This window comes from Eleginops maclovinus, chromosome 3 (assembly GCF_036324505.1).
Source record: "Eleginops maclovinus isolate JMC-PN-2008 ecotype Puerto Natales chromosome 3, JC_Emac_rtc_rv5, whole genome shotgun sequence".
NCBI lineage: Eukaryota > Metazoa > Chordata > Actinopteri > Perciformes > Eleginopidae > Eleginops > Eleginops maclovinus.
In genome coordinates this window covers 13,763,316-13,788,465 of record NC_086351.1, presented here as the reverse complement: position 1 = coordinate 13,788,465, position 25,150 = coordinate 13,763,316, and the positions used below count along the sequence as shown (strand labels likewise).

The following is a 25,150-nucleotide window of genomic DNA, read 5'->3' as shown; positions in this document are numbered from 1 at the left end:
TTTCACAGCTAAAGTCATGCCTAATGAATGGAACTTTGACTGCTGTTCCAACAGTACAGCGATCATAACATTCTTGCCAAAAAGAACAGTAAATATCTCTGACAACACCTTCGCCAATCCCCTTTTCTACACTGTTATCTGGAAGTATTCTTCTCATAATTAATGGGCGTGTGAGCAAAGTAGGATCCATGAACCCTTTAATCAAAGCATTTAGGCAATTACTATGGTGTATGGTTATTATTTTGGCGAGACTGGCCTGTGATGTGGAGCCAGGTAGTTGTGCTGGAGATGCATCATTGGATACTGTTGATGTGGAGAGCAGTTGCTCAGGTGGTGGGTCCATGACTTGCTGAAGTGAGGAGGCAGAATGCAATGACGAGGAAACATCCAAGGTTATGAGTGGCTGCAGTTGGAGTTGGGGCTGAAACCCAAAATCAAATGGTTCTGTGTCATCGTCAGCGTCAGTTTCAATTTCACGACAACCCGGACCAAAGGTTACTTCCGATTCAATGTCAGTTACCAGGTCACATTCAAACAGTGTGCCATATCGTATGCCAGTGATTGTAACACCATCCTCTTCCTCTTGTACTCTTTCACTTTTATTCTGCTCTGAATCACACTGAAGATCATCCTGTTGTGAAGCACCATGTGCGTCCTGGTGATCATCTTCCTCATCCTCATCTATTGTTATTGTTAGAAATAATCAATATATTAGAGCGGAACTTTAAAAGATAATTCACTGTTTCTGGACGGATCATATTTGTCCACTTCCGGTAGTATTAGAGGATGTTGTTTTTAGCCTCAGATAGCATAAAGCTAATATTGTATTGTATATACGAGTAGAGGGAGAAGGACCAGTGGAGTTACATACTAAACGCACCGCTTCTACCTCTCACTCATTGAGGCTGCAATGATACAGTTGCCTGTTTAATAACTGATAAACCTCCGAAGAATTGCATAATAGAATATTGTAGGTCAGAGCTCCAGGACTTCCCTAACAAGATGGCGATGGTGACGTTATAAGAGGACCCGCCCCCGACGACGTCAGCCTATAGAAGAGTCCGGAGAACCCCATGGGACAAGCGGCCAACAGGATCCAGCCCCCCGCTACCAACCAATGAGAGCACGAGGGCGGAGCGCGTCTTATTTTGAAGTTGTTTATTGTACGGTCGGAAAGGGGTGGTTCTATAAAACATTTTTGTATTGTAGAATCGAGCTCTCTTTTGTTCCGGACCGCCAGACAGTAACTACTGATGAGCTCCACTCAGTTAGTGGCCTGTGGACGCATGTCCCAGGCTATTGAGCCACAGCTGTGAAACTTTTGTAAAACCTACTACTGCATCCTTTTATTAAACACTCCTTTTATATCCTTTTAAGGGAGTTTTGCTTTCTTTCTTTTAAACCGACTCCTGGGCTTCAAATAAACGAACATTTCTTACATTATTACACCGCATTTTGATTTTTCACCATCTGTGGCACTATCATCCTTCAACTCCTTGGGGGAAGTAGCAACATAAAATCGCAACCGTGCCATGCACAAAGTATCATAGATAAATCCAACGGTTACATCCTCTTGGACAGGGTTCTGTTTGTAGTCCCTCAATTCAAAGTTGAACTCAGATTCATGTCCTTTTGATGAAAATCCATCTGGAAAGAAGAGCCTCTTTCCTTTTTGAAGGACCTCATCCATTCCACATTCTATTCCAATAGGTACCATTCTTGTCCCTCCTCCCCGTTTACCTCGTATTTGTTTCCTTTGTTCTCCCTCACAGTGCAACCATCCAATTTCAATCTTCCTCAGCTTTTCTGGCCTGTTTTGTTTTCCTATTTTCATTTTCCTCAGCATTATTTCGCTTCTTAAGCTTGACCCTAAGCTTTTCAAAAAGACCCATTTTGGTTTTTTGCGTTGTCCCATTTCTGCAGAAACTCTTCAATGCCAGACGATCCCCAAATGAGGAAATGTATTTTGCCAGGTCTCCATCTTCCATGCAGGGAATGACATCTTTGTCAATCTGAGAAATTATCAAAATAAATGTAAATTGTTTTACTCTCACAATAACAAAAAGATATGACTAAAGCTCAGAGTTTGTGACTGTTGTATCTATATGTTGTGTGTGTGTGTGTGTGTGTGTGTGTGTGTGTGTGTGTGTGTGTGTGTGTGTGTGTGTGTGTGTGTGTGTGTGTGTGTGTGTGTGTGTGTCAACCCCCTGCTCTTATAACTGCTGGAAGGTGTATGTAAGTGTGTTCTTCTGTGAGTGTATGTGTAAAAGGCATATGTGTAAAAGTTCCACACATTTGGTGTTTACATTAACATTCATTCTACATTTTAACATTCATGTCACAGACTAGTCCAGACAAGCACAGACTGAGGTTTACACACACTTTACCTTGTCCTCCTCTAAGTGTTTTATTACTTCCTCTAGGACTCCTCGTTGGCGTAGGAAATCAGACAAAGTGACACTGGGCACGGATAGTCCTGTAAAGAAGATGCAGCACAATTAACAATGTTATGTAATGTTTGCACTATGACCAGTTTACACAATAATATTTGTTTGCACTGTCTGCCAATGCTGGTGAATATGGGCTATTCAATAGGTACTTTCTTATCAGCAGTGGTTCACAAGTGCTGCTGGTTTTACTTGAAGTACTAAATGTGCTAGATGACAGGTGAAGTGTCACACAAAATGAAACGCCAGTTTTAAGACGGGTAAATAATAACCCATAGCAGGGTTTATCAAGCTATTTATCTGTCTTATACGGGCGACAGGTATAGTCTAATCTTAATTTCTTGAACCCCTAAACTTTTATTACAGAAATGTGTTCTATAGGCCTTCCCCCCTTATTAGTATGCTGCCCATGCATAATAAATAGGTAAATAGAGTATATGGCTGTATGTTGAGTATATGGCTGATATTTCATTTTAAAACTACACCAAGCATGTCAGAGGACAATTACAGGAACAGTAGAAACGTGGAACTGTCCATTTTGTATTTTGAAATTAGCACTGATAGGGACGTATGCAAGTAACTGAAATACACTGTTCAGTCAAATCAACTTTGTCAATTAAAAGTGGCATGATATTTTATCGATGGGAAACTTGGGCTGTGCAGACGCACGTTAAGCTACCTAACACGAAGGACACATTGACAACGGGCTCAATGGAAAACGTAAACTTGGGCTGTGTAGACGCACGTTAAGCTACCTAGCTCGAAGGACACCTAACTGACAACGGGCTCCATGGAAAACGTGCTTGCCATTCCGGCTTAACATCGCAAGAAAGCACAAGGCCTACAGTAGGCCTATATTAACCCACAAATGCGTTAAGTTACCCTGATGAATATGATTCATTTTAGTCTTTCTTAAAGATATCAATGCAGCCATCAGTACATAAGCCCAAATGGACGGCAGCAATGACAGAGATTTAACAGAGCTGTAGGGCCTATGGGCAAAGATAGTTCATATACCGTCTCTGGTATGAGTTTACGCAATCATAGTAAGCAGCTAGACTAACCTATGCCTACAAAACGAACACTATCACCTCATATAAGTTAATTCACTCACCTGATGCAGCCATGGCATGCCGATCGATCCCGACGCCCTCCTCATGCCATCCTGTAACTGGAGTGACTCATAGCCCACTTCTACGGAAGGCTCTGTTGTGAGGGACTCGTAGCCCACTTCTGACTTTTTTTCTCGAAAATTTCGACTTTTTTCTCAGAAATTTAAAAAATATTTTCTCTTCATGTGGCCCTAATACTCTTCCGTACATTCAGCCATGTCGACAGATGATGGTGACTGTTTAAGAGCAGCCTAACACATCTCACGGTGGGAGAAAAGCAATAAGAAGAAACAAACTGAATCAGGCGACACATCTTGAACAAGATCGTTCCAGATAAGCAAAACATATCTAGGCTGTTGTTTGTAAGTCTTTAATTCATGTATTCAGAGAGAAAATCATGATTACATTTTCCATTACAATCACTTATTGGTATCATATGAACAGCAGAAGGAATCGCCTTTTTCTCAGCAGGAAAGTGATTGAAAATATATATACGACTATAAAGAGACAGTGAGAGCTCTTTCAAAAACCATAAAGTGCCCTAAATATTATGTAATCAGAAACAAATGTATATTTAATCTCATACTTTTCATACGTAGAGTATACTTTATATAAAGTACACCAACAGTAAAGAGATGTAACATAAAAAATAAAATAAAATCTCAAATACTCATGATGAAATCTGCGCTTACATGCAACATGATGAAATGTAAACATGCTTTGTTTGTTTGTGATTGAAGGAAGTTGCTAGCAAGTTGATTGACTGAAGGATTATAACAAAGTGATCACATGATCCAATCATAAGCAGTGATTAGCTCGTATTGTTACTGTGCCTAATCTCATCCTGAGAAATTCAATAATTTCTTTGATGTCACACGGGTAAGGCCAATAGTCTGACTTAAAACTGGAGAGGCCTTGCAACCTCTCATTCAGCGTTGGAACAGCTGACAAACCAGAGGCAAGCCGGGAAATAATTTCAGTTACCAGGTAAAAATCTATTTGTGTGGAATCTACAGTTTAGCATTGTATTTTTTTTTATTGAATATTACATTTAAGTTTGGTGCATTTTCTATTTTTAGATTCACAGGTATTTCAAATCGAGCTCCTACGGCCATGGGTAACTCAGGGTCAACCGGCTTCATCACTTCTACTCCCAGGACACTGTCTTTGGGGCGCCAGAAAGATGACACAATGAAGCTGGATGACTTGTTGACACAGTGCGATGAGGACAGATGGAGAGTAAAAGGAAAGCAGAGTTTATCGCTGAAAAAAGTCCACCTCTCTCGCAGCATCCGTTACGTGGACCTAGCTCTCCAAGAGGTCAACACCTTTCATTCATATAGGGGAGAAATGCTGAACCCTGCTTATGTTGGAGATCAAGGTCCATGAAAGACTGAATTTACTGTGGACAATTTTAATCTCCAACTCACCAAGAATTTCCTGTCAACTGTGATGTTTGAAGAGCTCACAAACGACTACTGCGACATGAGAAATCTTTCAGTGGCCATATTCATACCTGGAGGTGTGAATCTGTGAACAAGAAATGAAGCCTCTGTGCATATTGACCTGAGAAATGTCTCATTTAAATGCCAACAATGAGACATTTTCATTGTTTCATTTTTTTTGCAAGGGATATCATCTAGTTTAACCGGTTGAGTTTTTATTGTTTGAGATAATAACTATTTGAGAATATTTCACACTTGACCAACCTCATCATGTTGTGGCTGCTAAAGCGCGCAAAGGAAATCCTGTCTGTCTATATGTGAAATACAGGGTAAGGTGCATTTTTCCTGTTCTATCGAGTCTTTAAGTACCTTTCTTGTCATTGCTTTTAATCTGCACTTTCTATTCAGGAGAATGTTTCCTCTGTAAAACAAGGATTTTATGTAATTGTATTATATCCAAGGACATTGTCATCAAGGTATTTTTTAAAGTCATTCCTTTGTAGCAAACCGTTTACATCATGTGAGAGAAATACATTAAACCTTCCAGCTGATACTATCTTAGCCTCTTCATTTGTTTTTAGTGCTAAACAAATTGGGTCATTGCACACTGGGCTCTTCCATGAGGTTTAACCACTGTTTTCTATTGTTGTTTTTGATCTTTGCACACGCAGCCTTTGCAAATAATGAACTATAATATATTGGAAAATTAAACCAAAACTGTTGTCATGAACCCATGATTACAAAAAGTGACAACCCCCACTGTTAGGCAAAAGTTGCTATTGTTGTGCATTATAAAGTATTTTAAAAGCCCCATTTTTTAATAATCATTGCTTATTTTTGAAAGGGGATTTCTGTCATTGAGATAATTTAAAGCGGGCTTGCACTTAGCATTAGCATAATGCTATAATGCTCTATGGGATTGCGATATTTAGAACAAAAGTTTAAAGTAAATATGACAGGTATTTTATATCATTAATATTTATCATACTATAGTAACAGAGTTGTTGATAGGTGGCAACGAGCTCAAGGAGGCCAGGCTTCACAAAGTATGCCTCTCAACAGTAAAATAGGAGAAGTTATGATGACTAAAATATATGTTATAAAAAATCCCAAAATGGAAGTGAAACCAGCTGGATGTCAAATGTAGCGATAAATGAATGCACCACAGATATAAGCACACATAGAAAGTTATATGAGCTGAACTGAATGCTTTTTAAAAACTATATGGATAGATTTAGATTCAGATTCAGAAGCTTTATTTATCCCGAGGGAAATTGAGGTGCAACAGTTCAATACAAAGAAGGAAGGAGAAATATACACTCAATATAACTAAACTACTAAATATACACTAAATATACATCAAATATTACTAAATATAAACTAAAATAACTAAGTATAACTAAATATAAACTAAATGTATCAACAAAGAGAGAGAGCGACTGTTGCTGGCTGCCGCTCGTAGCAGCGCCGCTCGTAGTGGATATACACTTGAATGGCTTCGTCCAGATCACAAAAACGATTAAGATGATTAGTAAACTTCCCATTTATACATCTGACTAAACAAGTTCTTGTGTAGGGGAGTGTATGAGTGTGTGGTTTATTAAAAGCAGAATGGAAACTAGTCATTTCCTGCCCCAGGGCAAATAAGTGGAGCACTTATAATATTTCAGTCATTTCATTTGCAAGTCAGACTCAGAGAGGAGGAGATGGCCCCTTTTACATGGACCCTCTTTTTTGCCTGCCTTGGCTTAAAAGGTACAGTACATTTTCTACAATGTTTAGCCAGTTATACTTAACTGCTCAGAAGTGCAATCAGTCAGTTTTTTTTTTCTTGTTGTTATCTTATTACCTTTTTTTTGCCAATAGTTTAATAGTCAGGCAGATTTGTATTTCATGTCACAACTCCTTCTCACCTTTAACTTCTCTTTGTTTCAATTCATCACGTTATCTTTTGCATTTTACTGCAGTGAGTCAAACTGAAGCCCCATCCTGGACAATTAAGATGCCGTCTTCGGTCAAAGGTCTACCTGGATCCTGTGTGGTGATCCCCTGCTCGTTTGAATATCCAGATCCAGGCAAGGAGGTCACTCAATTTATTGGGATGTGGTTGGATGCATCGCATCAGCTCATCTACCACCCAGAGAAGTCTAAAATAACGCAACAGTATGGGAATCGGACAGAGCTGCTGGGAAACGTCAGTAAGAAAATCTGTACCCTGAAGATCGATCCACTTAAACAAGGAGACCAAGGGCCTTTTCATTTCAGGATCGTCATGCCTGATTATGAAAAGTTTTCTTACCAAGAAAACACAGTCTCTATCACAATGATGAGTAAGTATTATTAACAACTTTCACCAGACTTCTATAACAGCGAAATTACTTATTACAAGTTTCGGGATGTCTGTTTTATTGCAATCAGTCAAAAAATGAAGACAGGAGAATTTGACATTTGGGTTACCTTCTCTTTGTTATTGATATACAATATATATTTACATACTAGATACTACATTAGTGCCAAGAGACCAGCACACTTCTAAAACTTTACTTCAGTTGAAAGTTACATGTAACTGTTACCTGAACAGAGGCATCAACTAATAACTTAACAGAACTAATTTTAAGTTTCAATTCTTAGCAACTGTCTTATTACCACTTCCGAGTTTGTGTCTTCCCCTTCTAGCTTCAAATAGCTTTGTTCAAACACAATTGAAACTAATTAATATATCTAGACTGACAGATAAATGGTTTTAAGGGCAAATGCCACCAATATTAGATTTGAAGTGTGAAATGCGTTTATTAAAACTAAGGTCCTACTCTAGCATTGGTATAGTTTACCAAACCTGAATGGGGGAACCACATGGCATAGATTCCAAGATAATTTTGCTAACTAAAGTGATTCCAAAATCCTTTAATTCAAAGCAAGTGAGACAATACACATACAACGATAACACAGTTTTGAACAGCCCTGTAGACAAAGAGCTCTACCCTACTAGAAATACTGTACCTTGTGATCTTTGCCATATCAAGATCTTTCTCCTTGGTACAGGTGAACTTAATCCCATCCAGTTCTCTGTGAAAGAGCATGTAACAGAGGGTCAAAATGTGTCTGCGTCCTGCTCTGTGTCTCACTCCTGCCGCACCTCTCCTCCCGTCTTCACCTGGAGTCACTCTGGTAAGGAACATGTCCAACAACAGGAGATGAACGATGGGCAGACGTCAGAAACATCTACTCTGAAATTTCACCCGACCAGCGCTGATCACAACAAGCCTTTACAGTGCACTGTCACATACAAGGGAGGGCAGCACCACAAAACATCCAGGATCCTCAAAGTGAATCGTAAGTATGGCCATGGTGTGTCTACAATCAACCCTGATGTGAACACTTTAAACTGAGTTAATGAGTAATACCTACTCTTATGTAGCATCCTTGTAAAAACCAGGTTTACAATTTGTATAACAGTTATATAAAGATTGTGAAAAGCAATTGCATGATTATGAAAATTGTTAAAGAATGAGGGGGGAAATCAATGCTATGGAGCACCCATGAAGAAAACACAATTTGAAACCATACAAACCTAGGACAAAAAGTGGAAAGAAATCGTAGTACGATGATTCCTCTTTTTCTTACCTAGTGTAGATGTTGTTATGCCAACACACACATATTCAAATACAACTTAAAAGCTTCTTCAATCAGGTTTAGTCAATGTCAGAGGAGTATCAGTCATCATGCATTCATCTGCATTGGAAAAAGAGCATTGTTCTGCCAGATCTATTTGGGGTGACGTGCTGACTACACGTAGGACAGCAATTTCTGTCTGACTGTCTGATCTTTGTGCATGATACACTTGTTTAGCTACATCAGTGGCTCTACAGGTCAACATCTTTGACAAAATATCTTAACACATATTGAATTGGACTGCCTTTTTGTACAGGCATCTGTTGTGGTTTTAAATCAAATGTTTCAACAACGGTCAAATTTGCTGAGATTCATGTCCCCTTCAGGATGAATTTATTATTCTTCTTCTATGACTTCCATCTTTTCTATTTGTAATCATCCAATACCTTGCCCCTATGAATTTCCCGCCATGGCATCATAAAGAGTGAATTGTATGTTTTCATGCAGACGCTCCAGTGAATGTAAAGGTTGAGCACAAGTCAGAAGTGAAGGAGGGAGAAGCTGTGCCGCTGAGATGCTCCTGTGATGCTTACCCTGCTGCCAACATCTATTGGTGGCACAATGAAATGGGGGCCTTACTGCATCAAGGAAATGACTTCACGCTGCCTAATGTTTCCAGACACATGGGAGCCCTGTACTGCAATGCTTCCAATACAATAGGAAGCGGAAAATCAAACCCTGTGCAGTTCAATGTGTTGTGTAAGTTAATAATAAAATATATACTATTTATTTAAATACAACTGTATACTGATGATAAAAGTATGGCTCATAACTGCATGTATTGTGCTTACAGATGCCCCTGCGATTGCAAAGGCCTCATCCTGCACCTCAGAGGGAAATATGGTAAAGTGTGTGTGCATTTCGGATTCCAAGCCTCCCAGCAAGCTCTACTTTGTGCTTCATGACAGAATCCTGCCAAACACCAAGGTGGAGAAACATGGCTCTGTTACCATCGGGACTCTGATAGCAGAGTTAGGATCTACTGTGGTTGTCTACTGTCTGGCAAACAACACAATGGGCAGTGCCAACCTCACACTCTCTTCACCTGTTTCCAGTAAGGAATAAATGCATGACATACTCATAAAGACTGTATATTAATAAACTGTGAAAGAGACTAATGACAACACATGGTTTCTGTTTGGACAGGTAAGATGCTGAATCTATATATTATCATCGCCTCGTTAGCAGGTGGGATTTTGGTGATGATTTTAATAACAGTAAAAGTTGTTAAAAAATGGTAAGTTGATGCAGAAAAAGATTCCTTTCACCTAGAACAATTATTCTGTAGATATTGTGAATTTAACAATAGCATTCATCAGAGTGCTATAACACATTTTAAAATGCAGGTACATTATAATTTAGAATACAGCAGTAAAGCAACACCAGAAAGCAGTATATTTATATTTAGGACATGTTGAGGGGTTTAGTCAAACCACATCTTCTCAGCCGAAGGTCAGTTTGTGAATTTGTATAGGGCATAATAACCTGTGACACATTTTGCAGTTCAAATTGGTTTTAGTGGATGTTAAAATTGTGAAACGTCATACATTTAAACCAGCAGGGGGAAGTATGAGGATACATCAGCGCCTCATATTAGCTCTACGAAGGAAGACAAGGATGTGACGCTCCCTCAGTATACTACAACAAAAAGGTTTTCGTCATTCACCTCAGTATAACAAACAAAAAGTTATTTAAAGTGACATGGAGTCTTGTGGGTGTTTATGTGGTAAATGTGTTTTCTGCTCTCTGTCTTCAGAAAAAAGAGATATGATGATGTGAATTGCTCTGACATTCATGCCAATGACCATGTGTATGGCAACATGGAGGTATGTACTTTTTCTTTCACTCATCCATTATTTCCATGCATGAGAGAAGAGAGCGCTAATCTTGTTTCCTATACAGAACGACTGCGATGACGCAATATACGCCAATATGTAGCAACGTTTAATTAAGTGGAGGAGCAGCTGCAGTCTCTCTCTGCATGATGTCCAACTGATGTGGTTCAACAAGTTAAATAAAAAATATTGATATCTTAACTTTTGTATATGTTAAACATGTGTTCTTTTTTTGTCTCCTCTAATTCACATATGCCTGTATTTTTATATACATGTTCACATCTAAAAGATTAATTCCCCCTGACTGATCGTAAGATTTACAATAAAACGTGTTGTCAAAAATAACCAATAAACTATTGTCGTTTTTCACCAATATGTTTGATTATAAATTCTGCAAAATGTGCATCTTATCTGAATACGCAGGTATGACTGCTTTACCAGAGTGAAAGTTACATATAAGAATCTTTACGTTTTAAATTGCAGACTTCCTGTGGAATAACACATACAGTGGAGAACAGCTAAAATGTTGCACTTCTATAAAAACAACATGGTCAACAACACAGATGTACTGAACATATAGGCACTTACAAAACAGTTTAATAATCCGGGACAGAATCCTTTTAATGCCACACAAACTGACTTCCTACGTTTAAGAAAGCCTGCAATGTTATTGGATCTGCATTTAAACACATTCAGCCTAAAATATTGTATTCAAAGTTTCAAAGGCTTTATTGTCATATGCACAATAGCTATAGTTGAGAAAGGGCAATGAAAATCGCTTCCCTAGCTCCTCTAACAACTCAACATACTATATATATATATATATATATAGTATGTTGAGTTGTTGGATATATATATATATATATATAGGACGTAAAACAATAAAACAAATACAAAAGTTAAATAAAAATAGTGCAAGAAGAACAGAGTAGAATAGATTGGAATAAAATAGTGCAGAATATGTTGCAGACCAATGTGCAAGTAGTGCAGATGAAGTAAACGATAAACTTCTCCGAAATGAATAAAGCAACAGGCTAAATAATTCAGGGAATGTTGTAAGTGACCAAATAAATGCAGGGGTCTATATACGTACATGTAAAACAGAATTTAAAGTGTAATTGCACAGTAAAATAAAATGAAATACTGTATATTAATTATTTATTAATCAACAAAACAAATGACAAAGTAAAAATATCCTGCATGCTCTGGTCGATGTGGAAAACCCCTTGGGTGACTTGAACATGTGTCAATGTTCAGTTGAAAGGAAGGCCAAGGGGAAGCGTGTCACCTACCTAACAGATAAGAGTGTTGAAATGTTCATCACACATTTTCTGACACTGACACCGCCTAATTATCATCTCAGAATACAACCTAAAACCATTGTGAACACAAATTAGCTTTAGGAAATACATGAAAATGAGTTTTCAGTAAACAGCCCAAACCTATTTGTAATAATATTATTATTGTTTTTTAAATGGTTTACAATCTTGGGCAAGACATCCCCGTGTGCCTTTCCCCACACCTTTAATTGTTATGCAGTTTGATATTGCTGTGCAAGAAAGATCAAAGGACTCACAAAAACTTGTATGCACCCAGCCTGGTTGCTTACAGTTGATTCTGCATCATTTTGTGTTCAGATAATAAAGAAAAGTGAAAGATAACCTGTAATGTTCATAGATGTTTATACAGAATGTCAACATCCCACATGACCGGTTCCCTTATGTATCAATATGATTACATATTTAATTCTGGTTTAAAACTATATAAATAAAGATTTCCATCTTACTCCTGTTTAACACAATCATAATAATCACCAACCACACTTTGCATTTAATGGTTTTTATTAATGTTTACCAAACACAATTGAATCAAAATGACAGAAGAAGATCAAAACAGAGAAGCATTTCTGAAGTCAATACATCAGAAATTAAGTGGTAAATATTGATTTTGAGATGGACACTTATTAGGTAGTCATTTGTGCCCTTTTAAATTACTTTACAGTGTGCACTGAAGTGTTCACTGACTGATTGTGTTCAGTGTAGTTCACTTTTAGTTCAACAGTATCTCTTTAATCACACTACATAAGGATAATAATTGTCTATTAGCTATTAACATCTGTATGGAGAGTAAACTTGTACACATGTGGCGCTGTAAGATTATGTAACATTAAACTACAGATTTAAAACTTCTTGTTACATTGATTAATTGAACATGCAGAATGAAACACACATGCACTGGGTTCACGTCACATTCTGAGGATCATGGAGCTCGTCACCTGCTTCCCTCCTCTGTACAGCACTGTGCAGTTCAGAGGCTTGTTGAAATCGGAGGGTCGATAGGGAAAGGTCAGGGTTGACACTGTTTGCCACTGCCAGGTATTCAGCCTCTTTGACTGACGATTGACGATTCCACGGTGGCTCCAGGAGAATTGAGGAGGAATCGTTGGGCAGGAGTGAGACACAGAGCAGGAGGCCGTCACCTTCTCATTCATCTCCACAGACAGAGTTGGAGGCTGTGGAATGCCTGCAGAGTGGGAATAAATAATGAGTCGTAGTACAATGATTGAAGTATAACTCACAAACAATGTTTGCCTTAGAAATTATTCAAACACACTACAAAACTCACGTGTCACATTGATGGTCACTGGTGTTGTGGTGTAGGAGTAGCTTTTGTATTGCGGCATTTCAATCCTGAAGTGGAAAGGGCCAGCATCATTCCTCCCCACACTGTCCAGCAGCATGGTGCAGTTCCGTGCTTGAATATTTCCCAAAAACTGGGTTCTTTTTTTGTACTCCTTAATTAGTTTCCATTTGGGGACATTGGTTGAGACTACCTTTTTCCCATTCATCCAAAATCCCTTCCACCTGGTCAATATCTTCTTTGATTTGGGCTTTGGGTAATTGTAGAGGCAAGGAATAACCACACAGGAGCCCTGCAACACAGAAATCCTTTTTGGCACGCTCACTGTCCATTGACTGCTGGAGGAATGGACATCATGGATCACTGAAATCAAGAGAGACCGTTAGTTTGTCATTGAGGGTAACAAAAAGTATTTATGTTAAAGTACATTGCTTTTTTTAGACTCACCATGTAACATCAGAAAGGGAAACAACAATTTTAGCTCCATCACTGATGAGAAGAGAAGCTCTGAGTGTAAGAAAGCAAAAAGGCAATGAAAATAATACTAAACAGTATGTCTGTTACTCTCTTACCTCTGATCCTTTCAATGGCTTCTTGAATACACGTTGTCTTGTGGTGCTTGTGAGATATGTGTGCCTTGTCTTTGGTTGTCTTTTTTTATAATCAAGGTTTAACCTTTAAAATTGCAATTGTAACCACATTTTTACAAAACGGTGAGCTCATAATGTGAGTTGATGTTCAAACAGCTACAGCAGAAGCCCAGGAGATGGTTGTTGCAATATGTGATAACTGTCTTCTTGTTTGTCCTCTGTTAAACATTGTACTTGTCACTTTTTTCACAAAAAAATTAATACAGGATGAAATTCCACTGAACACCACGTTTCAGTAATGAGCGTATGCTACATTATGTCTTACAAGTCAAGAAACAGAAAATATAAGTCACTAAAGGCTTGCTGGGTCTAAAACACCAGCAGTCAAAACAGACATTGAACAACAGAGACAGTTTTTGTTGCAAATTCTAATGCCTTTGACATGCAACCCAGTGTGCAAATAGAGAAAACATTCATATTTTATCAATATGAGATTCCTTCATAACATTACTACATATATATTTAGCTTTTATGACCTTGTGTTTTTTAAGGGAAAGGCCACATATAACCACATTTCCCTTTGAGGAACTCAGCATTGGGGACATTGCCGTTTCCTTGATTTCACAGCTTTGCTCTTGCTGTCATGTTTGGGCATAGGAGAGTCATGTGATAGTCGGACAAATGAGGTCAGACCTAACAAATAAGAAATGGCATTTTATGAATGTATAAATGCTCTAATAAGTTACTGAAACAAATACAGAAATGTATTTTTTATGAATACAATTAACACATAAAAAAAGGTAACATTCAGGGATGCAAACATTAAAACATGGGACTGTAGTTGCAGTTGAATGTTGAGTAACTTATTTTGATAAAGTAAGGAATAACAGTGATTTACTTTGTTCTGTAACATACTGTAAGAAATTACAGTATTAACCTATATGAAAAAGAACTCCTGACTTGGAAATTGTCTGAGAGACAAACCCCTTGGAGGACAATAGAGTATCAGAAAAGATGATAAGCCAGCGCAAAGTATGCGGTACACAACCAAGGTCGAGAAAAGCTTTTTTCTTGCAAAACCTTATCAGAATGAAACTATTTGTCACAAAAACAGAAACAGAAACAATAGTAGCTTGTCTTAAATCCACTTTATTTACGACAGGGTTTTATGCAGGGTAGTTGGCTGCTGTTGTTCAGTAATTAAATAGAGGAAAACTTAACTCTGGCATTACGTATAATAACTTAATCACCCTTATGAAAGAAAACAGAAGTTTCAATTGCAGCAGAGAGGATACAGGACGTGAGTTGCCAAACACATTGAGAAAGACTGAAAAACCGCACAATGGTTTCATTAAACCCACATTTTTGAAAACTGTACAATCTAAAGTTAAGCAGAATATTACATGAACAGATTGCTCAGAAAACAGAACTTCGGTCACGGGATGTTTCTCAACATGTGCTAAATTATTCGTTTCATTTCCTTTATCACTCACTAGCATTTTTTGTTTCTAATGTTCAATTGTAATGATGCTAAACTTCAAAAAATATAGACTATCTGGTAACCCTGTTAAAACAAACAAAGGATCATGTTTATGGCAAATAAGCTATGGTTAAGGTATATCAAATACCAAATGTTAAGGTTAGCAAAAGATTTGCAGGCTGCACTGGACAAGTCTGTAATGTGTAAATTACAGAATTAATAACGAGTTTAACAACTAAAATAAACTTGAATTAAAACTATGGCTCTGAGCAATTATAAAAGGTAGATTGTCAATGGTTACATATACAGTGTAATAAAAAAAAGCCAAATAAACAATTTTAAGGATTGTAAAATGAAATGGAATAAATAAATGGCTGCTGTTGTATGAAACCCAAACGAACCATAAACCCTGGAAAATATACCCCAGGACACAGAAGCCAAGCACCTATAGCACCAAGACAGGTCGCTCTGTAGATTTGTAATTCTTTGTAGTTGATTTTGTTGTATTTGTTATTCTCTTCATGATAAATTTATTTATTGTTGAAACCTTAGGCCATCAGATTTTAACCAGTATGTCCACAATCTCTATAATCCTGGTTTTCGGAATGATTTAAGTTGTTTCCAACAGCCACAACGTTCTTTAAATAAATACAGACCATGAACATGTGAGATGCAGTTTATCTTCTATTATGAATAATCCACATTACCATAAATATTTTCGGTGTGATTCATTTGTTGACCCATCTGATCTGGAGGGGCCTGCAAAAACAGAACTTAGGTTACATGTTGGTCTAACTTTTTTTTGTCCTAGGTACAATCTTTTCATATTACACCCATTTACTGTATATGTAAAGTAAAGTAGTATTGTACCTCGATGTTGATGTAGACAGGTTCATCAATGGCCTTCAGTTCAGAAGTGTTCTCTTTTTCTTGGTTCTTGCTAGATGCTTTTCTGAAAAGACAAAACAGACCTTTTCGGTTTCTAATTTGTGAAACAAAATATCAAAATGTGTTATTACATCCACAACATGCACACAACTTGGAGAATAATATTTTTCACTTCTAGACTAAAACCTCTTCATGAGTCTAGTATTAACCCTTTATGTCGTGGAGGACGACATCAACCTCTTGTCACTCTTGCAAGAATATCTCAAAAACAGAGAAGAATGGAAGGCTTTTTGCCTTTTATCGGATAGGACAGTGGAGAGAGAGTCGGGGTGGGATCCGGAAAGGACCACGGGTCGGGAATCGAACCCGGGTCGCCGGCGTACGGTGCAGGTCCACCAGCCAGTCACGCCACGGCCGGGGCCCAGAGTTTCATTAATATCAGGAAACAAACCTTTTGCCTTGGTTTGACGATACTCGGCTACAATTGGCATAATATCCAGACTCTTCCCTTGTCAAAGGTTGTGACCTGCTAAATATGATAATAAGATATCAGTCTTCCATTTTAGAATAGAAAAGGTAAGCTTAAATAAAACACATTAAAAGAAGAAAATCCCTCCAGACATCTTAACTTATATGAAAATACAAAAAAATGCATTGAGAAAGAAAAACACAAGTACCAGTCATGAAACAAAACAATAAATAAGAAGTTACCTTGTGCGTTTTAAGTAAAAGACAATTCCAGCCACAAAAATAATGATCAGAAGTGCAGCAACCGGTACAAAGATGGCTGTATACATTGTTGTAGAAGTCTCATGGACTGTAGTCATTGTGGAATATTGTTCTGTTGGGAAAAAATGGAAATTAAATTTGAATTACAGATTTTAACTTTTTAAATGTTATACTGAAAAATTGAAATATTATATTATTAGTGGTTAATATATCTGCTGATTGGCCGTGGTTCAAGGTGTGAACTTACTTGAAATCTCGGTTGGTAGTGGTTGTGTAATATCTAAAAAACAAAGTAGTTTTAATACACTTGCATTTGCATTTAACCCTCAATTTTTGAAGAAATCACATTCAGTCTATAAGTGAATTCAGGAAAACGCAGAAACATTATAGCCATTCAAATTATGTGCTGAAATGTTATCTGACTCATGAATGCCTGGTTTACCACCTGGCTATGTGAAGGAGACATATTAAGGATTCATTTATTTCTTCTTTTGAATATTTAATCATGAACGAAATGTATTCAAATTCTTACCAGACTCAGTTATTTGGACAGAGTTACCTCTGAAACTGAACATCTCCTTCTTTTCAGTAACTCTCAAATAGATGTGAAGTGTTCCATCCGTGAAGTTAAAGATCATGAGGGAGCAGTTTCCCTCGGTTTTATTTCCAAGGAGCATGGTCTTTCCTTTGTACTCCTTATTCACATATGTTTCATTCGGGTGAAAAACATATGCATCTGGGTCTTTGTCCCTCTTAAAGTTACTTCTCTCAAACTTTTTCCAGTAAACTTGAACATTTCCAGTAGAGTATTCTTTTGGAACGGTAAAGCTACACTTTATGATCACATTTGAGCCAAATGTTGCTTTAATGTTTCTGGTGACAGAAGCATTCCATGTTTGAGCTGTGTGACCTGTGTTAAAGATTAAACAATAATTATTATTGACATTTAATTGCATACTTTGATAATTCAATACAAATATGTAACCCACCTTCTGAGGCCAGCATCAGTATGAGGCTAAGTGGAATCAGGCCCAGCAGCTTCATCAGACCGAAGAAAGACGCTCTAACCTAATTCTGACACTTAACAGTGACCTGAGTTCTATCTCATCTGGAAGCCTACATGCTACAAAGCTGTGAAGTTAAACTGCCTGTGTTTTGTATCAAGTAAATACTCACTGCAAGAAGTACTCAGAAGATTGTAGGGCTTTTTGTGCTTTTGAAAAACACCTTACATCTAAATATTAGTGTGAAATTGGGGGGGTGTTTCCTGTTTCAGTGTGAGTTGAAGAAAAAAGGAAGTTGGGGCTGAAAAGTGGACGCTGACCAAGTTATGACTTTCAATACCTTATTAAATATAATCAAGCAATCTAAGCCTCAAATCAGCACTCACTTCTGATTACTGTTAAACTTCTACTACACATACATTTAAAAAATGAAGCACTAAAAACACAGGTAATAATAACACACAGGGTAATTACAGTGGTCATTAAAACTTTCCATGTATAAAATGTCATGATTAAGAACATATATTTTAAGCTTTTACTGGTGTTGCCCATGTGTGTCTTTTGTGGTCAAGAATAGTAAACTGCTTTTGAATCTGTCGAGATTACGAATTATGGGATATCATAGTTGCAAAAGGCAAAAGGTCGCCAAAGGCCATTTAATCAGTCAAATCAATTTAAGCCCAGAATCACTCATGACACAATCATTTGCCTCAACATTGTTTTCTGTACAACACATTATGACAGATTATACCGTCAACTCTGATTAAGAAGTCCATGAGTCCATTTGTGCACTAAATAATAACATCAACAACTGACAAGCAAATGAGAGTGCAAAGAAGTGGCTCAACCTGGTGGAAAATAGACCAAACTACACATTTGAAACCACATACCACCGAATGCTTGCTTTAAGCTGTAGGTTTAAGGAACAAACAGTGTGGTTTAATGGTGGCTAATTATATAGGCTATTTATTGTTGGAGCTGAGGTTGAACTTCGAAAATTCAAAAAAATAAACTTGTGTTCTTGCCAAAATGTCTGCCATATGCATGTACCCAAAGCCATTTTATAAAATAATGTAAAATAAAAACAATAATGAAATAGTAAAATAATCATATATATTTCTGCTATTCTCTTAAATTGATAATGATGATTAATGATGTTATTCTACTTTTGGTGCTTGCCTCTGTTAAATGAAACCACTAGATGGGGTGAGACTCGCTCGGTAAAGTGAACTTTGACACTGGACTTCACTTGGAATGTGGGCCAAACTCGGATCTCAAGGTGCAGTCATATGACTCCCGGACGGAAGGGAGAGTGGGAGCCCCTATAGAGCTGGAAATGGTTGCTGAACCTCATTCAACAGGTTTTTTTTTTATCCTTAACGTCTCCTGCTGTCTGACGTCAGTCCTTGAGCTCCAGAAAAGTTTCGGGAAAAGACGCTTTGTTTAAGGCGCAGTAGTCAGCAGGAAGATGAACATTTGTTGTCTGTTGACATACTCTTCTTCACCTGTGCGTGGTTTGATCGTTACTATCTCACGCACACATGGACGATCTGAATGACGGAGGTCTGCAGCACACAGACGCAAAGGAGACGTTCTCCCCGGACATTCCCCGGTCAGATCTCCGCTCCGAGAGGAGAATAGCAGCAGTCAGCTCTCCTGCTCTGTCCGCCGCACGACTCACCTTACCTGGGGTCATGGACGCAGAGGGGAGGGTTGATGAGTCAAGACTGAGGATGTATATTTTCAAAAACGGTAGATCCTTCTATCTATCTATCTATCTATCTATCTATCTATCTATCTATCTATCTATCTATCTATCTATCTATCTATCTATCTATCTATCTATCTATCTATCTATCTATCTATCTATCTATCCTTCTATCTATCTATCTATCTATCTATCTATCTATCTATCTATCTATCTATCTATCTATCTATCTATCTATCTATCTATCTATCTATCTTAACTTAACATATAATCATATTGACAAACTTTACCATGTTTTATATGCAACTCATGTATTTGGTAGAGAGGCTCAGTTTTAACTAAATACAGTAGAGACTAATGATTTGGAGGTTGACATTTTAAATAATCCCGTAATGCCCATTTAGAAATATAAAGTCTCCACTGACCCAGTGAAATTCACGTTTGAAAGATCATTTGTAAGTTTCTGTATTAACACAGTATAATATGATGGAGGTGCTTGGCATGTGCACAGCTTTGTTTTTCGACACTGAACACCATCTTGATCCTAATATCATTCTGAAAAGGCCTTTGTGTTTGGAAAATATGAAACTGTGTCTAAACAAAGTGATTTGCTGCTGCACTTCGTTATTCAAAAGGGATTTTTATTATAATATGTGTCCAGATACATCAATGAAGTCAGATACATCCTTTCCTACAGACAAGAAGAAATTCAAGTGATGTTTTACTTCAAGACATTAGATGAGCCACAGCCGAATCATTCCCTAAAATATAACATTGCATTGTGCGTCTGACCCCCTCGAGCAAAGAACCCCAGCGTGACTTCTGTGATAAAACAACGGATACCATTTAGGCAGCTGGTAAGATAAAAATCACATGAGATTCACCAGACAAAAACATTCAGTGATGTGTGTGACACTTAAAAATGATAGTACTTCCGGATTAGCATTTCTGAAGTGGCTCCAGTTAATACGTATGTGAGCCCACTCCTAACACAGCACTTAGACTGCCACTGAACTGGTCCTGACAAAGCACAACATACAACACAGAGGAGTTGCTGCTTGATTAAAACAATACTCTGAATCTATCATCTATGAGCAGGAATGTGAAAACTCACCCTTCTTTTCTCTTGCCTTTTGACCTTGATGCACATTCCACCCCAAGAAACATGGAGACCAAAGATTAAAGGACCTGCAGAGCGACACATTATATAAGACATCTCAAATCCTAATGAAACTAGGGTAAAGTTCACAAAATGTTCCTAAAGATTCCCTCTTTCCTCAGCTTCAAAGCTAATCCTTGCACGTGATCGGTTTAAGGTGTTTGTTTTGGTCTGGTGGAGATAAGCTTGTCTGAATGATAAAACCTCAAATAACATCTGGGTTTAAAAACATTGTTGAGTCAGTTATATTGATGAGAGTGGAGTAAATAATCTAACGCTTTTCAATCCCTTTCCAGGTGGCGTGTGTCCCTCTGAGCGTGGCTTTGTGTGGCGTTTCCTGTTTGGGATGTACCCATGCAGTTCGACAGTCTTAGAGCGCTTTCTGCTGCAGGAGCAGATGGTGGTACGTTATCAGGTCATGAAGAGAAAGTGGCAGCAGTTTCTTCCTCCAGCTGTGCGGATGCACCTCAACGGCACTGATGGTAAAAACAAAACATGGAAAAACAGAGTAAAGGAAAAACTCAAAAGTGTGTCAACCTTTCAGTCTTTTTTAAAAACTTCTATGACCACATGATCCTCCTTTATTCCAGCTGAGTTGGTTGCAGCAGTCAGGTACTTTGACCAGAGGCAGGCTCAGGCCCAGCAACAGACCACGGAAGAGTCAGAGGAGGTCAGGGACAGAGTGGCTTTCTTGGAGCTTCAGGCACAGGTTAGAGGAGTTATTTATATCATTGTATTATTCTGTCTATTTAATATGTTCTACTTTATAATTCTGTAATAACATGTTTTCTTTGGGTCTGACTTTCGATTTCTGTAGTTCCATTAAATATGTTATTTACCTTTATTTTGGTCAAAGAGATGTTTATTAAGGGTACTGGGGGGGATATTTAGGGTAGTTACACAACAGGATCTAATTATTTTAAACAAATAGTTTAGCATTTATTTACATTTGTTGTCATTGGCTCTCTTTGTGCTTGACGTTAAGCCCTTTTTTCCGTGGGAGAGTTTGCACTTAAGAACAGCTGAAATACATTTGAGCATTTAGATATTTAAAAGGAAGCTTCAACAGAATGACCCGAGTTTTACAGCCCTTAAGTTATGATTCCTATAGAAAATGCAGAAGCAATATTGAGATGTAAGAACTTATCTAAAGCAGTTCACGCAGACTACAGATAGTGGTGAAATAAACCTGTCCTTCCTGTTACCAGATCTTGTTTGAGCGTGTCACATTTGACCAAGAGGAGCTGCGGGAAGCCACAAGGATTATTGACAAGGATGTGCCGAGAACAAACAGAGACCTGCGCTATTACCAGTGAGTGATTGGGAACTATTTATGCCTTTTTGATATACTTAAGTCCACAGATGGGATTGTCCAACTTTGACATGAAATTTGATGGAGTACATAAAGTAGTTTGCTAGCTAAAGTAGCTAAAAGGGTCAGATTAGAAATATTTATATAAGAGTTCAATACTAGCTAATTGGCTTCATCAGCTTTTAAATATTTTAATGAAAGATTTCTTGCATATTACTGCACATCATTTAATAACACATGTAAACAAAACATTTTTTTTATTTACAACCAGCTTATTATATACAATCAGCATTTTGTACCAGTGAACAGGTATACTTTGTATTTAATTCAAGTATTGAGTCTTGAGAGCTGTGAAGTTCTCTGACTTTAAATAAACACTGGACAAAATAAATCCAAACCAAACTTAATGTGGGAGATACAAAGACTCTCTCTTGCCCCTCAGGCTTCTGCAAATATAAAAAGGGAGAGGGAAATCCTGCAGAGCTTTATCTTAATTTTCGGTTTAAAAACTTGAATTTAAGCAATACAGTACTAAATGCCTGTGAAACCTTTAACAGCATATTAAAGAATACAATCCCTTTAGGTAAACATTTTAAACAAATGTTGTACTTTTTAAAGAAACATTTGTTCTTTGTTACCTGTCCTATACATACAAGGGAGAAACTATGATCATAACTTAAATGTCTGTAAATTATTTTCACAACCATATAGAGACATATTAGAAAATGTACTGCTTTCCTAATCTGCACTGTTCCACTGTTCACTTCTGTCTGCAGGCAAGAAGGTTTGGGAAATCTGTTGGTGTTGAGAGATATCCTCATCACATATGCTGCTTTTCATCCAGGTAAGCAATGGAACTTAGCTCACCTCAGGTTTTATTAACACCAACAAAATAAAACATTAGAAGGTGCTTGATGATTGTTAAACAAGTAAACACTCTATTGTTGATCCAGAGGTCAGTTATGCCCAAGGAATGAATGACCTGTGCAGCCGGTTCCTGGAGGTTCTCGACTCTGAGGTCGACACCTTCTGGAGTTTCTCGTGCTACATGGAGAAGTTCTCCAAGGACTTCAGGGCTGATGGTCTGCACAGGAAAATAGGTGTGATTAACAAAAAGAAATACTGTATGTATATCAAATGCTATGTTTCCAAGATGTTGTGAATTAAGTGTTGCTCCTTAAAGCAATCACAGAAAAGGTTTAGGAGTTAGGACCTCTAGTGGTAAAACAATATATTGGAAACAATCATTCCAGTACATTCAATCAACTGTCATACTTTATCTTTATATTATATTTATAAGTGATGGGATTTTTCTCATGTACTGTTGAGGACAACATCAGAAATAAATACAGATTTCTTAAAAGTTTTTATTCATCCAATTAGACCAAGCACATTCTGGAACTTGACTTCAACTTTAATCGTAACTGCACAGCTGCATAGTTTACTTACTGCATGGTTATAATGTTATCATAGTTACAAAATCTGTCCAAAAACACATAGTGAAAAATGTATAAGCGTCGCTGTTGCAAAACCTATTGCTATGAACAATGTTGGAATACAGATCTCATACAGAACGTTCAGTCCATAAATGAATTCACATTCTACTGTGTAAAGATGTGAACAAGTTGTGTTTCATGTATTTTAGAGTTGGAGGCAGCCCTGTTGAAGGAACTGGATCCTTCACTTTATGCTCATTTGTTCTCAGACAGCATGGAGAGCTTCACCTTTTGCCACAGGTAGATTTTCGTTGATCCTTGGCACCAGTCTTTATTTTTAATCTTTATTTCAGAATTTTAGTTTATAATCCATATCTTTTTTGTATGCATATGTTGTGCGTCCTTCAAGGTGGCTGCTGCTTGGTTTCCAGAGGGAATTTGAACACAGTGACGCATTACGTTTATTTGAGATCTTGAGTTGTGACCACCTGGAGCTTATCTCCCAGCAAGTAGACCGAGCCCGTTATCAGGAAAGGCTGACACGAAAATGCAGCACAGGTGAAACAAAGAACTCAAGTGGGCAGCATAAATAAGGCTTAATGTGTTTGGAAGGTTCTCTCCGGTAAATATTTGACTTTAATGCAGTGATATTTCTTTGCAGGAGAACATTCAGAGTCGCAGCTGCAGGCCATCAACACTGACTTCACGTTTGAGCTCTTCATCTGTGCAGCCATACTGTTGGAGAACAGAGAGTCTCTGCTGCGGTGCCGCGATGATGTGCAGCTTATCCAATTTACTAGCAGGTTTGTCTGAATGCTAAGAAATTAAATCTCATCACAAAAAAACAAAACGTTTGGTTTGGGTTGATGTGAATGTTCTGGTTAAACCTTTGCTTTTTCATGCAGTCTTCAAGGAACACTGGATCTGAACAGCACGCTGAAGAAAGCAGAGCACCATTTGTACAACTACTGCAAGCGCTGTGCTTGGGACTATATGACTGGGTGCTGCAGGGCAGACAGCAGCACAGAAGAGGACTTTCTTTATCAACTACGTAGTTTACTTGTTTTAAAGTGATAGCTACTATTTAGATACAATTTAGGCACATGCAATCCTTATTTCAAGTGTTGAGGAAAACTATACTTCACTTAGTTTTTATTTCTGAGGGAAACACTAATGGCTGCTTACCTTAAGTTACTGCTGTTTATTATAAATGTACAATATTTATTTTATGACAGTTGACCAACTGTGAGTTATTTAGTTGCTAGCCTGAACTGCAATAAACATGTCACGGAAATAGGAATCCATGCTTTAAAGTTGTTTTTTTCCTGGGTTATGCAATATTCAACTTCTAGAAGAAAACAACTACTCCACATGCATGTGTCAATACTAAGAAATGGTGTTTCGCAACAGGTGGTATCTGCAATGACCTGCAGTTTTTTGAAATGCCAGATGGCCCGTGTTTCGCAGAGGCCTATGTGACAGGAATACACCCAGAGAGTCCTGCAGAAAGGGGAAGAAAAATGTTCTGCACAACTGTGTCTTGAATATTAAATGATAAATGATACCTCAATTTGACTACTGAAGATTATTTACTATGTGGTGTTTGCAATATCCATGTTTTTTTATGTATAGGCTACTTTAAGTGTTACGGTAAGTCGGCATTGATTTTAAAAACGTTTGTTTTCTTGATGCA

At 37.7% G+C, this 25,150-nt stretch overlaps 2 protein-coding genes and 2 long non-coding RNA genes across 5 annotated transcripts; 2 read left to right on the top strand and 2 right to left on the bottom strand.

The window, feature by feature from the left end:
• Positions 1-6,586: 6,586 nt before the first annotated feature.
• Positions 6,587-10,856, top strand: LOC134861554 (sialoadhesin-like). Its single transcript, XM_063878841.1, has 9 exons — positions 6,587-6,759; positions 6,972-7,334; positions 8,047-8,337; positions 9,124-9,375; positions 9,470-9,730; positions 9,823-9,913; positions 10,235-10,327; positions 10,433-10,502; positions 10,579-10,856. The coding sequence occupies exons 1-9, from the start codon at positions 6,711-6,713 to the stop codon at positions 10,612-10,614; spliced, it is 1,506 nt and encodes a 501-aa protein (XP_063734911.1). The 5' UTR covers positions 6,587-6,710; the 3' UTR covers positions 10,615-10,856.
• Positions 10,857-12,334: 1,478 nt separating this feature from the next.
• LOC134861572 (uncharacterized) lies at positions 12,335-14,041 on the bottom strand. The gene is made up of 4 exons (XR_010165427.1): positions 13,724-14,041; positions 13,599-13,640; positions 13,137-13,514; positions 12,335-13,034 (listed from the first exon to the last, which is right to left on the bottom strand). It is a non-coding gene; the product is annotated as an uncharacterized LOC134861572 (long non-coding RNA).
• Positions 14,042-14,870: 829 nt separating this feature from the next.
• LOC134861571 (uncharacterized) lies at positions 14,871-20,679 on the bottom strand. Its single transcript, XR_010165426.1, has 8 exons — positions 20,665-20,679; positions 17,828-19,528; positions 17,371-17,748; positions 17,086-17,118; positions 16,821-16,950; positions 16,561-16,638; positions 16,092-16,173; positions 14,871-15,980 (listed from the first exon to the last, which is right to left on the bottom strand). It is a non-coding gene; the product is annotated as an uncharacterized LOC134861571 (long non-coding RNA).
• Positions 19,097-25,027, top strand: si:dkey-238d18.4 (TBC1 domain family member 15). 2 transcript variants are annotated; one of them, XM_063878842.1, is made up of 10 exons: positions 19,100-19,594; positions 21,006-21,191; positions 21,300-21,418; positions 21,918-22,021; positions 22,798-22,865; positions 22,975-23,121; positions 23,667-23,757; positions 23,867-24,015; positions 24,119-24,260; positions 24,363-25,027. In XM_063878842.1, exons 1-10 carry the CDS (start codon positions 19,384-19,386, stop codon positions 24,529-24,531), a joined length of 1,386 nt encoding a protein of 461 aa, XP_063734912.1. In that variant the 5' UTR covers positions 19,100-19,383; the 3' UTR covers positions 24,532-25,027. The 2 variants fall into 2 exon arrangements, with proteins under 2 accessions (XP_063734914.1, XP_063734912.1); XM_063878844.1 differs by lacking the exons at positions 23,667-23,757; positions 23,867-24,015 and having other exon boundaries at positions 19,097-19,594.
• Positions 25,028-25,150: the final 123 nt, after the last annotated feature.